General features: G+C 48.1%; 1 protein-coding gene across 19 annotated transcripts in view; it reads left to right on the top strand.

Moving 5' to 3' along the window:
• KALRN (kalirin RhoGEF kinase) overlaps window positions 1–15,596 on the top strand; it is a 645,891-nt gene that overhangs the window by 197,343 nt on the left and 432,952 nt on the right. The window contains exon 1 of one of the 19 annotated variants that reach the window (XM_073804137.1): window positions 691–1,264. The exons of 17 other annotated variants lie outside the window; for them this stretch is intronic. In XM_073804137.1, coding sequence (XP_073660238.1) covers window positions 1,173–1,264 — 92 coding nt within the window. In that variant the 5' untranslated portion in view covers window positions 691–1,172. Of the gene's footprint in view, window positions 1–690; window positions 1,265–2,739; window positions 2,885–15,596 lie in introns of those variants that run through there. One more of the 19 variants, XM_073804136.1, reaches the window with a different exon arrangement.

The raw sequence follows: 15,596 nt of genomic DNA, 5'->3' as shown, positions 1-15,596 counted from the left end.
GGTAGTAAGGAGATGAGGGGCAGATGATGTAATTTCGGTGGGCAGTGGCATCCTGTCCATCAAACCTGCTTCCTCCAAGGTTCTCTTTGGATTTTAAGTGTGAAGCTTGCTGCAGGTGGGAAATGCAGGTGGCAATTGCCTGAAACCTGGGTTTCTGCTGGCCGAGACAGCAGTGGTGACTGTGGATGTGCAGGATAATGAAGGTGGTGACTCAGACTTCCTCCCCCAGGTCTTTGTGTTCAGTTTTAGACACACAAATGCTATTCATTTATGCTCATCTGTGTATGACAGTCAACTATTTTTCAGTAATTAATTACACTAAGGGATGTAGTAGGGGGAAAAAAGCACTTAAGACCATGGAAACTATTTAAAGAGATAAGTAAAAAGGCTGTCTGTGGTAGGGATGCGGAACATAAAGCCTGGAATGGTGGGGGTGGCCTCTTTTGTATTCTAGGGGGCTCATCCTGTTCTGTTTCCTCGGGTCTTAGATGTTTCTGTCACTCAGCCACCTGCCTAGTTCGATCTTGCATTGCTCTGGCGTCAGAAGCACAATCCTGGCATTACTCAGCAGTCAGCTCATAGGCATTTTGAAGTTAGTTCACTTCCGTGACCGTGCCACTGCTGGACTTGGCAGGTCTGTGTCTATGCTGGTGCAGTTCTGAGGCAGAGGGCCAGCCAGAGGGACTCTTGGAAGCCTTGTGAAAAGCCACTGTGTGTGTGTGCGTGTGCGTGTGTGTGTGCGTGTGTATGTATAGAGTGGGGAGAGCCAGCTGCGATGCTTCACATGCAGAGGCAAGCATTTGTGATTCCCTGGAGAACGATAACCTGGACAATCAGAGGCGGAAACCATGTGGTCATGAAGTAACTATGGGAAGCAGCGCTCATTATTCCAGAAATGCTTCCAGTAAACGCCTTTAGGTGATAAATCAAGGACCCAGCACTGGACAGAAGGCTTCCTGATGGAGAGGGTGTGTTGGTTTTTCTTCACATGCGTCTTCAATGCGACCCTTAGAAGGGACTTTGGACATTGCCACTGACTTGGTGGGAGTGGAACTGTGGACTAATAGAGGAAGAAAGAGTGGCCTTGAGGACAAAAATTGATCCTGGAAATTTTGCAGGGGGTTCCAGTCCAGGAAGAATGAACCCCTGAACCCTCCCCTGTAGGAGGAGAAATGTGCATGCAGCTGACAAACTGCCTCGCCTGTAAAATAGGCATAGAAATATCACCAGACGCAACGGTAGTGAGGATTACTAGAGAACACAGGTAAGGTACCTAGCCTAGGACTCGGCACACGGCACGGGCTGGTGGCAAACAGTGGTTTCTTTCCCTTTCCTTGCTTGGCAGTAGGGACCTTGTTTTGTCACTTGTCCTTTATTGTCTCTAGCACAGCTTTGTCAAAGTCAAGGTTAGGGTGATGGTTAAGGTTAGGATAAGAGCTAGTAGAATGGTAGTAATAGTAATAAGATCAGTATCGCCTAACAGGCTTGTAATAAATACTGAATGAATGAATATATATGCCTAATAGTGTGATAAAGTCTTGGCCTCTTTTTCAAAGTAGAAAAATATTTCTTTATTATAGAAAATAAATGCAGAAAATAGAAAGAATTTTAAAAAACCACTTGTAACTCTAACCTCTAGAAATAGGAATAATTAATATATTGACATTTTTCCTTCCTATATTTTTCCTTTGGAGATTTTTAAAAGCAGAATTGAATCATATTGGTTATTTAATTTTGCTTCTTATTTTATTCCACTTAATATTATACCGTAAGAATATTTTCATAACATTAAAACCTTTTTATGCATAATAGTATAGCTTGGGATACACCATATTCTAATTAACCCTATCATTAGACATCTAAGTCATTTCCAAAACTTCAGTGCTGTAAATAACTCTCAGTAAACTTCTTTGTTTGTGGACCTTTGTCTACATTTTAAATGGTTTCTTTGGGATAGATTTGTGGCAGTCCTGGATTTTTTTAAGGCTAGTGATACACATCGCCACATTTCTTTCCAGATTTCCCAGTTTATACTTCCAGTATGTCTTGCCATAGAGTTCCAAGTCTTTATATTTCTCCAAATTTAAGTTTATATGCTCCTTACTGCCCAGAACCCACTGTGCAAACATTGTCATTACCATTATCAAGAACCCCAATTTAGGGCCATATGTTATGCAAACCTGACCCTGGATTTGAAAGAGTAGAAGAATTGGCCACAGGGTCTGCCCTTTGGGGTCTTCCAGGGTAGGATTCCTTTCACTTGCCTAAACTAATAGGGATGTTAAAGGGGACCATACATTAAAGTTCAGATCTGATAAGAAATCTATAAAGACTTAATTGCTTTTTGCCCTTGGTGAATCTTTAGTTTTGCTTCTGGGTGTATTTCAGCTCCTTGACTGGTTGTGTAATTAGTTCCTGGCTTGGCACAAAGTAGTTGTTAATCTTCTCTGCTCTTATCTGAGCTGAGGTCCTTATCTGCCTTCCACTGAGAAAGTTGGGTCTCCTTGGAGTTTGTCTCTGGGCAGCAATGTTGAACGAGCCTCTAAAGCTTAGGTGGGGTCATTTACTTTCTTGTTTAGGCTTCTGAAGTCTATGGCTCACCAACAACAGGCTGATTAGGAAGCTGATGTTTCTGGTTCCACTTAGATTAGGTAAACTTCAGCATTGCTGCTGATATAAGTCCCAGTATATTCAGGTCTTTCAGGAATTCTTGCTGGAGAATCAGGATGATTTAACTTTAGTTCAGATTCATTTGGCTGGAATATTGGAAATGAGGGAGCTCCCTGAATATGGATACTGGAGAGACAGCCTGGCACTGGGGAAGAGGATGTGTTTTTCACTTGGTGGTTTCCAGATTTGGGGTTGTTTCTCCCTCCCCCATTAGGTAATTATTTTCAGCATGTTTTGTATTTCTCTTCACCTGTCATTGGTTAGGTTCTATCATGTGCCCCTCACTGGTGTTTGGGGTTGTGTATGTTTTTTTGGCATATATTGGATGCTGACACTTAACGTTACGATACTTCACTTTTGTTGAGACTGCCTTTATCATGTACGTATACTTCTGGCAATTTAGGTATGCTGCCACCAAGTGGTGGAGTACATTAGCTCAGCTGCCTGGAAGATACAGATGGGTTTTTGTCAGAGGCTCTAAACGGTAATATTCTGCTCTCTCCTCACTAGACCTTAGATTTTCTAGGCTTTACTTTTCAAATTTTTATTGAAACATTTAAACTTAAGTAACCACTAAGTGACAATTATTTTTCCTCAACTACAAAATGGGTTTAATATAATCTTTCCTAGACAACTGTAGTAAATATTAAATAACGTTTAATACTTGAGTATGTGATAATTGTCTCACCGAGGAGAAGTATTCCTGTTTCTAAATTGAGCAAGTGTGACAGCCAGTCCTGTTTCTTCCGGAACCCAGACAGGAGCACTTGGTTAGAGCCACCGTGACTCAGCTAGGACACATATTTTTCTGAGTCATTTACTGACATCATCCAAGTGTGCGTCCTGATGGTCCTACTCCCTCTTTCCCTTTCTCTCAGAGCCTCCCTCCTCTCCCCCTGCCCCCTGCCTCATTCTAGGTCAAGCAAGGACCAGCCTTGGTTTTGAGAACTATTCAAAAACCTTAAAACCAGTACATTTTTCTGCCTCTTGTCTCAGACTGTTCTGTGCAGTCCTGAGCTGGAATTTCATCTGTTTCCACTGCTAGCAGTTTGTGTGCCAGGTTTTGCGCAGAAACTCCTCTTGGCCTGGTACCCGAGGCAAGGTCTGAACCTCGCGCTGTGACATTCTCCACCCTGATTCCCTGTGCCGGAAGAGACTGTCCTCTCATCTCCAGACTGGAGGCTATTTTCCTTTGCGGGAAACTCAGGCTTCAGAACTTACTTGCTGAAGAGAAATTCCCTATTTTGGACCCGGAATAAGGCAAGAACCACTCCTCCCCCTGACCTAGCCCAGACCGGGATGGAGTGCTCCGTTAGGGAGCCTGCAAATCGGTCCTGATTTAATTCTGTGCATAGATGGGACAATTGTTTAGTTCTTACATACACATCAACTTAGAGATAATGGTCAGATAATCCTCTGGTTTTGTCAGGCTGAACTTGCAGACCAGTGAGGGGTCCCAGTCCTTGCCCTTGGGAAAGCTTGCAGTCTAGTGGAGGTTCTAGGACCCACTGGAGAAAACCAACTAAACGTTTTCCAGGCATTTGTTCAATAAGCATAGCAGTTCAGTGGATGTCATCAGAGATAGTTTATTGGATGTCTAATCTGAACTGAATTTTAAAAGAAGGAGATGGATTAGAATCCTGGAGCTTGAGGCAGGAAGGGATTGTAGAGGTCAGCCAGGCCAACCCCTTCACTTTAAAAGGGTGGAATGCTGTCCAGAGAGTGTGTTGAGATGCCCAGGGCCACCCAGCTGGCCAGTGCTGTTGCTGGGGCTGGTTGCTCTAACCCCACTCTTCCCCCCTAACATGGACAGGACCCATGGGCCAGCAGGTGGTCCCCAGAACAGCATGCAGTGGGGTCAGGACCTCCCTGGGGTCTTACGTGGAGGGATTGTCCACTGACCCACAAGCTCTCAGGGCCTCTGAGCTAGCTGTGGGTGTGGGCAAAGGCCCGTTGGAGCCCTTCATGTTTAGTTTAAATTCCAAATATGTCCCCCTCCCTTGGGTTTCTCCGTTGGCTCTCCTCAACCTCCCTTGCTGCTCTCAGGTTGGCATCCGTGCCTGAGCCTTCACAGGGTTTTCCACCGTGGAAATCACAGGGACCCTCACTGGTGTCAGAAGGCAGGAAGGCTGGCTCCTGGGTGAGATCTCCTGCTCTGCGTGAAGTGGAGCTCCTGCGTTGGCAAAGCCCAGCGGGCCTGGCCCCGAGGGTGCCTGTGAGGGCAGCTGACGGTGTCTGCGTTGGTGGTTTATTAGGGCATGTGTCTGTGTGTGCAGGCAAAGAGCAGCGGGCTCTCAAGAACGTGACTGTTACTTAGGGAGGAGGAGGAGAGGTGGTGTGCGCAGGCAGTTTTCACCAAAGATTGTTTCCTGGAGGAAGCGTGCGGTTTATTAATGAGGATTCCACCTGCCCTGCTAGGAAACCGGAGCCCCGCTGGAGAAGGGGGAATCCCCGTGAGAGGGCGAGGCGAGGTGGGGATGCAGCGAGAGGAGGAGAAGGAGTGGTGATGGCAACAGGGATGGCAGTGAGCAGGGTGTCCCTGGTACACGGCACACTGTGGCAGCCTCTCCTGAGTCAGCTCTCTTCTCTCTTCTCTGTCTCCCGGCTTTGGAAAAGCTCCCTGTGTTCTATAGCTGGGGTAACTGTGGTTAGACAGGTTACAGTGTTTGGAATGTGGATTCAGTCTTTGGTCTACTACTCACAGATGTATGAGCAGTGATTATAATGACATTTTTTTTACAGTTAAAAAGATGACTGGTTTTTCACCTGGCCTGACTATGGGAAAGAAGGGGCAGATGGTGAAGGCCAGAGGAACATGGCCCTGGGGTTGGTCTGGGGAGGGCAGGGGAAAGGCTGTGTGGAGAGGTTGTGGGTTTTGGTTTCTGTTCATTCTTTCTTTCCCTCGCTGCTTTGGTTTCCATTTCATTTCTGTTTCATGTTCTGAATGCCCTAGAAGGAAGGGACAGACAGCTCTGTGAAGGAGGGTGGGAAATAGGACAGGAGGCTGAGGTTGGGAAATGGATATGTCAGTTTCCATCCCAGCCGCCTGAACCCTCTGCCACCTGCCCTCTCTGGCCAGCCAACCCCAGACTTCTAGGAGCAATGGTTCTGGTCCTTCTCCCAAGTTTCCAAGCTCCTTTTCTCCTAGCCGAGAGTAGCTCCTTGCAAGTGCCCTGCCCCAGGCCAGTCTTGCTTAGAAAGCAGGTCTCTTCCTTTGGTGAACGGGAGTTGTTATTTCAGAATCTGTGAGACTGTAAGATAATAACCTGGTGGGTTAACACACGCCAGGGTTTATATGCAGCTGACCAGGCTGGCCCTGATGGGAGCCTTCCTTTGGAAGGCTGCATCCTTTTACCTTGGTGCTGATCAGCCAGCCCATTTCTGGAACTCTCTTTGGGAGCTCCCTTCAGGCTGTGGCATGCTCCTTTGACTATCTGCAGGATGGCAAATCTTTGTTCCTTCAGAGGTTTTTTGGTTCTTGATGTTTAGAAAGTGTTTTGTTTAAAGATGACATTGAGCACAAGTCAGTATTGGGTGCAGAAGTCCTGCTGTGTTTTTTAGGCCACGGACCTGTCGCTTTACAGCCACACTTGGGAGTCAGGAATAATCTTGGGGCCTGAGTCTTTACCACACTCTGTCCAGTGATACAAAAGAGAATCAGCCACATCCTTGCCCCTGGCACAATTGCAATCAGAGTTTTTTAATTTGTTTGTTTAAACAGCTTCATTTGGGTAGAATTAGGCAGCAGACTTTAAAGTGGTGGGAAATGTAAACCTTCCTAACTTGGACTCCATTGTGCGGTCTCCCTGGCACGCTGACTGGGCAAGAGTTGGGTTTGCTTCTGGTAAAGTCGAGGTTGGGGAACAGGCAAGGGGGAGATCCTAGACCTGGAAATGGGCAAGGAAATCTCCAGAACCTTTACTGTAGTGGCACCTCACCGTGGCTGTACGTTCACATCACCAGGGAAATTTTAAACAATGCTGAGCCCGAACCCCAGACCAATTAGTCAGAGTCTCCCCACTTTACAGAGAAGATATTGAGGCTTCCATCTAGGATAAAGGATCAGCTTTGACCTTTGCCCCCCCAGCCCCGGTATCACAGGTCAGAGGTACAGAGGCAAAAGATATGTTGTTAAATGAGTAGAAGAGACACAGATTGTTTGGAATAATCATGACCTGGAAAAGTAGACAGAGAGTGTCTTCCAGTAAAACAAAACAAAACAAAAAACAAGAAATGAAACATACAAAAGCCTCCGGATGGATTAACATGGTTCCTGAAGAGGCTTTGATGGTAGCTGAACGGCCTCATGACCGAAAGCCAGCTGATGGTGGACAGTCACGTGTGAGCCTGCCAAGAGGTACAGGACAGGCACGGGAGCCCTCCCACCCCTCTGAAGTCCCCGCTTCTCCGTTCCGCATCCAGCCAAACAGGAGCCTCCACGTTGTGCAGGATGAGTTTGAGGACTGTCTGCGTGACTGAGCTCTCACTCGCTCACCACGCAACGTTCCCTCGAGTGGCTCATTTCTCTGTAAGGCACTGCCTCCTCCAGCTGGTTTGTACTGCTTCTGGTTATACCAGTAGAAAGCTTAAAACAGGTGCTGATGTGTCTTCACACGTCACCTCCTGCTGATTTCTGGTTGTTTAAGAAAGTGGGTGTGGTACAGTTTGGGGCAATCAGCAGAGAACTGCTAAGACCCAGACGTAGAGAGCGGACTTGAGCACACAGGGAGGGGGAAGGGTAAGCTGGGACAAAGTGAGAGAGTGGCACGAACATATATACACTACCAAATGTAAAACAGATAGCTAGTGGGAAGCAGCCGCATGGCACAGGGAGATCAGCTCGGTGCTTTGTGACCACCTAGAGGAGTGGGATAGGGAGCGTAGGAGGGAGACGCAAGAGGGAGGGGATATGGGGATATATGTATATGTATAGCTGATTCACTTTGTTATACAGCAGAAACGAACACACCATTATAAAGCAATTATACTCAGATAAAGATGTTAAAAAAAAAAAGAATAACACGAAGGAGCAGAAAACAGGCTGACACAGATCAGTGTGATGGACAAAGTATCGAAACAAAATCTGGACCCTACAGCCATGGACTCTCCATGGCCTGACAGTGGCATGAGAACTCGGGCACAAATGGGTCAGGGCATCGTTTTCTCCTCAGAACTCCAAGGACATTGTTTGTTCCTCAAATTCTGAATGGAGAATTCAGCTCATAAAATGTTTTCAGGGAGGGCTTCCCTGGTGGCGCAGTGGTTGAGAGTCCACCTGCCGATGCAGGGGACACGGGTTCGTGCCCCGGTCCGGGAGGATCCCACATGCCGCGGAGCGCCTGGGCCCGTGAGCCATGGCCACTGAGCCTGCGTGTCCGGAGCCTGTGCTCCGTAACGGGAGAGGCCACAACAGTGAGAGGCCCGCGTACCGCAAAAAAAAAAAAATGTTTTCAGGGAGACATGGGTACAGCGCAGTTCTAGGGAAAGTGTGAAGTGGGCGACTTCTTGGGGCTACTCTTCCTTCTGCCGTTTTCTGGTTTCTGTTTGCTTGTGGTAAACTGTCTGCACACAGTGGTAAGACTTCTTCATCATCCTTCCAGTTCATCCTGCATTGCTGGGCCTCTTTACTCCTGGGGGGCCAGAGCTGTGTGTGGCAGGGCCCTGCTGCCCTTGTGCAGCAGGAAGTCCTCCATCTGTCTTGTCCTTGCTGTCCCTCACCCACTCCTCAGCGACTAGTCCAGCCCTCTGCCCCAGTGTTCAGTTTGTCTCCTTCCCTGGACTACTTAGTGAATAGGTCTGATTTGAAAGCTACTTCTGCTCCATCACTGCTCAAGTGCTGGGCCTTCCCAGGCCCCCAACACTAGGATTCTGCCACCCTGTATACCGCAACTAGTACCAACTGAGCAGCCTCCAGCAACACACACTAAGCAGAAACCCTTGTGGCCCCTCCCCTGGTCTGCCGGCGTGGTGCTCATTGCCAGTCGCTGCTCCCCCACCTGCCACCAGGATGGATCGATGTTACATTTATTTCAGCAGCTGTTTCAAGTGAGAATCTGCCACATATTCATAGGTATGGGGTAAATCTCAGGTGGCATCACAGGATTTGGGGTAAATGGGGTCAGGCCATCTCTGTGCTGCTGGAGTGAACAGGATGTTCCTCATTCCTGGGGAAGGAGCTTTAGCACTCCAAACAGTATATACCCTGAGCGTCCAAACCAGATTATTTGATGTCTCAGTTCCAGAGTTCTTGTGGCTTAATAGAAGACCTGAAATGGGCAGATTGACAACTGGATGTCTGACACAAACGGCTGAAACATCCACCCAACTGTGTGACTCTGAGCAAATTCCTTCCTCTGGAATTTGCTGCCCTCAGCTCTGAAATGAAGGATTAGCAGCAGTAAGCTTTAAAGTTTCTTCAGGCTCAAGCATTCTGTTTCTCTCTGAGGCAAGGTAGCATGACAGATACTGGAATCACACTAGATTCAAATATGATTTTACCTTCTTCTGGTGACTTTAGCAAGTTATTCAACCGCCCTTGGCCTCAGTTTCCTTAACTGTAGGGTGGGATAATAAGAGCAGCTACTTGTGAGTTTCATGTGAGGAATAAATAAGATAATGCGTATAAAACGCTTAGCAGGCATAGATTCTCATGTGCTCAATAAGATTAGCTTTATCATTAATATATGTTTATGTCCAATTTTAACTTAAAAAAATGGCCACTCCAAGTTTGGCTCTCGTTTTATATTTCTCTCCAGCTTAAGGTTTTGAGCTCCTCGAGATTTAGAGCCAGGTCTGGCTGCTGGTCTCCTGCACGCTTATGACTTCACTGTGCCACTTCCTTACTGTAATGGAGAATCAGCCCCCATACAGGCTCTTTTCCACCTTAGGACCTTTGCATAGGCTGTTCCCTCTGCCTGCGTTATTCTTTCTACAGCGTTCCCTTAACTAGGTCCTTCTCATAGTTTGGGTCTTTGTTTATATGTCATCTCCTCATAGTGGCCTGACCACCTGATAAGTTGTTAAGACTTATCACAGTTTGCATTTATTCTTTTTATCTAGCTAATGTCTTGTGTCCATCTCTCCCGCTAGTGCCTAGCACTGGGCCAGCCACAAAGTAAGTGCTCAATAAATATTTGTTAGATGAATAAATTAATGAATTAATGGATAATATGTTTATAGGACACCATATTATTTATGTCATATTATTATATGACACCATATTATTTATGAAGCCCCTTCATAACTAGGCTCTCATCATGAAGGCATATAAATCTCTGTAAGGGATACAGAAATTGATCAGCCAGAGCCTGGCTGTAGTTACCCCACACGTGACAGCTGCCATGCAGAGTAAGCACAAGATTATGGCAGTGCATGGGAAGAGCCCTTATCCCAGTAGGGATGGAGTGGGATGGGGCAGGGGTCTGTCAGTGAGAGACTCCTTGGAGGAAGAGGCATGTGAGTTGAGCTTTGTGAGTAGAAGTTGCCTAGGCAAAGATGGGGTTGAGGCGGGCAAGCCCAGAGGCACAGAGGAATGAGAGGCCATAACCAACATCAGGACTAATCACGATGTTAACAGAGACGTGGATGATATGCTGTTTGTTTTGGCAAGGGGAAGATCAGGGAGGACCCCAGGGAGAAGGTGACCTCTGAATCTGACCCCTTAGCCAGATGATAATGGGAAGTATCCAGTGTGGTTCACTGATGTGGCCTGGATGGAATCCAGAGAGATGATCTGAGCTTCACTGAGCCAGGAGCCTGGGGAGGAGCTGAGGGAGCAGGGAAGTGGTATTTGGGTCCCTGAGGCCAGACCTGTAACCCAGGGTGAAGCCCTGGCCTGTGGTTGTCACCAACAGGTACACTGCCCTGCTGTCCAGGTCCCAGAGCAACCTTTAGCTCGAGACACTGGTACCTTAATCCCTGCTCCCTGAGCTAAGGCCATTGAGTCTTCTAATGTGTGAAACAGGACTGGGAAATAACAGTGGCTAAGACAGAGGAGGCAGATCCACAGGCCAGCAAGCAGACAGGTCATGTGAGTATGTGCATGAAGGCACTGAAGGCTTCCTCCAAAGGCACTTGAAAGTGTTATAAACCACAGTAACAACTGTATCTAATAAAACCGCTTTGGGGGACTGGGTTTAACGGTGGGCTGCTAAACTGTGATCTCTGCCAGCATGTTGGGGGGGCGGCGCTAGGAGTGCAGAGGGTCAAGGATGCCATGCCTCTTCCTCATTGTCCACATGGAGGCCCTCCTGACCTGGGAACATCCTCACAGAGTTCTCAGCCCAGTGGGTCAGGAGATGGCTCTGGGGCATCAGATGTGGGCAGGATCCACAGGGACCCAGAGAGGCACCCAGAACTTGCCCGGAAGTTTAAGTGAGGCTGCCAGGTCAGGTGTATGATAAGAAGCAGAGAGGGAAGCTCGGGAAGGCAGATCTCCAGCGGGCATCTGGTTGAGCATAGATAGCTATATTGGGGAGGGCAGCCACCAGGCCCTTCAGGGAAAGTCTCTCTAGGCTCACAGAGGAGGAGCTCGGTCTTTGCAAAAAGAACCAGAGAAATGCACTTCGAGGCCAGAACTCCCACAAGCCTGGGCTTGCAATAAATGACTCCCTTCAAGAGAGCATGAGGCGGGCTTCCCTGGTGGCGCAGTGGTTGAGAGTCCGCCTACCGATGCAGGGGACACGGGTTCATGCCCCGGTCCGGGAAGATCCCACATGCCGCGGAGCGGCTGGGCCCATGAGCCATGGCCACTGAGCCTGTGCGTCCGGAGCCTGTGCTCCGCAACGGGAGAGGCCACAGCAGTAAGAAGCCCACGTACCGCACAAAAAAAAAAAAAAAAAAAAAGAGCATGAGGCTATGGAGAGAGAAACCCACTAATACTTTTGACAGACTTGTGTATAGCAAAGCTGTTGGCCCACCTGGCAAGCATTGTTCTGACTGCACAGTTGTGTGCTACCTCCTGTTTATTAATGCCGGTCCTCATCTGATGTAGACAAAGTGTGTATCATTAAACTCTCACAAACCACACCTATGAGAGTCTAGGTGTTGTCCTTGGATCACCTAGGGAGACTCCTGGGCCTCATCCCAGACTGATTTCATCAGAATATCTGAAAGGGGTCGCTGAAATCATCATTTTAAACAAGGGTCCTGGGTGATGATGAAGTCAGTAAAGTTTGAGAAGCGTCGGCATCAAGTGGCACAAACGCTGTTTCGAGGTAGCACGGGCTTGCTGAGTGCAAACAGCCCCAGTGACGTGATGAACAAAAGAGTAAATGGTATAGAGCTGAGTACAAGAACTATCTGGTCAGTCATCCAGTCACTCAGTATACATTATGTCCTGGGCCCGAGAGCCCCTGAGAGTCCATCAAACAGTTCACAGTTGGAAGGGACCGTAATTTATCACAGAGGGTGAGAAGCTGGCCAAGGGGGCCCAGGTCTCAAGCCCCCGTCGGGAAGCTAGTGGGGCAGGGGGGAAGGTGCAGTGGCTGCCTCTCTCTAAATCGGGGGGCATGGGAGATAGAGAGGGTCGCTCACCCTCCTTTCCCCTCCTTAGGTGGATTTGAAGGCCTGCTGCTCCAATCCTCACCATACACAATGCAAATTCTGCCCCTGAAAATTTAATTTGGGCTAAGAAATATCACTGAAAAGGTAAATAACCCAAAGGGAAAAGGAAGGCTGCCTGTTAGTTATGTTCCAGTGTAAATTGGTTTGCTGCAGCTGCTCCCCATGTGAGCACACTGAGTGAGAGGAAGGGAGGTCTGGGCACATGGAGGCTTGGGGAAGAGGGGGGCTGGGGGCAGCCAAAGAGCAGGGTGTGGACCCTGGTTGTTTCTGGAGTCAGGGAGACAGGGCCAGGGGAGGGTGTGTACCAAATGCCACCTCTGATGATCCTGACACTTCCTCCCATCATCTCAGAGACCAACCAGGAAGACTGCTTCCCTGCTCCACCCATGTCCTGCCCCAGCACCCACTGACACTGCCCTGACCAGCCGGACCAAGGCCTCTTAGCGGCCAAGCGCAATAGTTCTCATCTCAGCTCATGACCTACCTCTCTGCATCCTTTGACGCTGTAGTTCCTCCTTGAAATCCTCTCCTCCCTGATTTCTTTTCCACTCCTCTCCCGGTTTTATCTAACTTCTCTGCATTTGTTCCTCAGGCTCATCTCCTTTCTCCTCCCATCTCTTAAAATTGATATGCCCATCAGTTCTATACTGGACTCAGAAGGTTCTTTTCATCTTATGTGTCTTCACTGGGTGATCTCACCCACTTCTGTGCATATCTACTGCCACAGTTCATGGATTTACTCATTCAGCAAGTGTTATTGAACACCTACTATGTGCCAGGCACAGTATGACTCCCAAGTCAAAATTTACAACCCAGATTCCTCTTTTAATCTCCAGACTATATTTCAAATTGCCTTCAGAATTTCATATATGTATGAAATTTATGTATGTATGACTGTGGCTCTGTTTCTTGAGACAGGGATTCAGGTACAGATGATTTATTAAGGGCATGATCTTTAGGAAAGACCCATAAGGGAGTCAGAGGAGCAGAGTAGGAAGGGGCAGGACTGAGCAAGGCTGTGGTCTGAGATGAAATCTAGCTGGAGGCTGACTGGGGGAGTGAGAAGCCTCTGGAGCATAAGTCACACTTCAGAGTTACCCCGCCTTGAGGGAAGGGCACCCCTGTATAAGAGAAGCACTGGCCCCCCTGGGGCGGGGGTATAACTGCCCAGGCATCCTTTGGAAAAGGTAAGTCAGCCAAAGGTAAGTCTCCTGACATGGTCTCAGGCAAAAGCTGATTGCTGCAACACTTATGGAGCTGGGAGCTGGGCACAGTGGTCAATAAAGAGGCCCTGGCGGGGACACCAACTATGTCTCCTCCAGCAGCTAAGCCTCACGTAGTACAGATCCGTGCCCAGCACCATTGTAAGTGCTTTATGTGTATTAACAAACTTAACCTCTAAAGTAACCCTGTAATGTAGTTACTGTTATTCACATTTTACAGCACAGAGGTTAAAAGTAACTTGCCTAAGGTTTCTTGATAGGTAAATGACGGAGCCGGGATTCAGATCGAGGAGGGTTGGCTCTAGATTCCATACCCTTAACTACCACTCCTCCTACCTCAGTGTATTGAGTCTTAGCCTGGCCCAGGCACTGTGGGCACTGGGTAGTGAAATCAGTACAAACAGCCCTGCCCTCATTGAGGTTACTTTCCAGTGAGGGAAAATGGACAATGAATAAGTAAAATACATGACCTGAATGGTACTAAGTGCTAAGGAGACCAATAAATCAGGGAAGGGAGGTAGGGAGTGCTAGGTGACAGTGCAGCTATAAATCGGGTGGCCCAAGGAAGACTTCACTTAAGTCCACTTCACTTTAGTCCAAAGGAGGAGGTTTCTCTGCTTCTGTTCTCCTGCTCAGTCTGCTTGACCCTGGTTTACTCTCCCTCTGCACAGCTGCAGGGTAACCTTCCCAAATCACTTGCTCACGTTCCATCCCTGAATGACACCCTTCAGTGGTTCCTGATTGCCCTTAGGATAAATGGACCGCTTCTGCCACGGTACAAGAAGCGTCCTGACTTGAGGCCTGCTTCCACTCCCGCCTGTTCTCTGGAAGCCCTGCTTCTACCGTTGCAATGCCCAGGCAGGGCAGGAGTACAAATGGAAACCCACATACCCTATATCTAAATATTGAAAATTAATACAGCAAGCTAACGAACTGTTAGATAAAATGTGTTCTACCCTACCACCTTGACAAACATACCTTCACAGCGACCTAGGAGGCCAGCTTCAGATTCAGGTTTGTTGGACCCCTGGGTTCCATGCTAGAACTCGGCAGTGCAGGGAGCTCTGCCTACCTTCTCACAGCCCAGCTGTGTCTCCCACTGCGGGGGTCCTCATGCGTGCACGTGGACTCCCGGCTCGCACATGCATGTTTTAGCCACACCTCAGGCCGAGGTGCTCATACTGGTGGTGTTCCTTACCCTTGAGGAATTGGACTTGGGAGAGAGGCACACATGGGCCAAGGAAGCAGGTAAAGACCTTTGAGCTGAGAATTTTAGGGTTTCGGGTACAAGGAACTTGGTCTAGAAAAGGATGGGGGCAGCATGGTCTCTTTCTGTCAAGTGTCCTCGTTCCCTGGGGGGAGGGTGTGCAAGAGGAGGGTCGGATCCCAGAGTAGGGCTCTCTGAAGCATTCAGACAGCAGTTCCTCATACTCTCTGCCTCTCGCCCCTGTGCCTAAACCAAAGTGAATTACTTGAACTTTCTGAATATGCCATGCTCTTTTGCTTCTGTGATTTTGTGATTGTGCAGACTGCAGAGTGGAGGTCATCCACTTGGATTCTTTGCCCTAATTTCCCCCATCTCCTATGAGCTCCCTAATCTCGTCCCCTCATCATGACCCTTCACGCCACACCCAGTCACAAAAAGACCACACGTAGTGGCAACATGGTGGGTCACATTATGTAGTGACCTGAGCTTGGGCTTTTGGAGTCAGTGGTCGTGGTTTTGACTCTGCGCTAGGTACTTACCAGTCATGTGACCTTAGGCAAGTTCTGTGCCTCAGTGTCATCATCTCTTACATGGTGATAACCATGCCAGGTTTATCCATCATGAGGATAAAATGAAATAACGTATGTCAAGTGCCCAGCCACCATCCCTGGCACAATAGGTATGCGATGAAAAGTTCTTTTCCCTCCTCCAGCTATGTTCCTTGTTTCAAACCAAACACAGAAAGCACCTTGGTAGATTAGCTGTTTTCACAGAAAGATGCCAATTAGGTTATCTCTCAGCATTCAGCCCCTGGGCCTCTTTCCCCATCTTCTGAGCTAGTGAGAACTTCCTAGAGAGAATTAGTACCTTATTTCTCTTTTAGTTGTCAGAAGTCATTCGTTAATAGAGTGTAAGCTATTCCTGATGACCAC

Source organism: Tursiops truncatus, chromosome 4 (genome assembly GCF_011762595.2).
Source record: "Tursiops truncatus isolate mTurTru1 chromosome 4, mTurTru1.mat.Y, whole genome shotgun sequence".
Classification (NCBI taxonomy): Eukaryota; Metazoa; Chordata; class Mammalia; order Artiodactyla; family Delphinidae; genus Tursiops; species Tursiops truncatus.
This window is presented reverse-complemented; position numbering and strand designations above follow the sequence as displayed.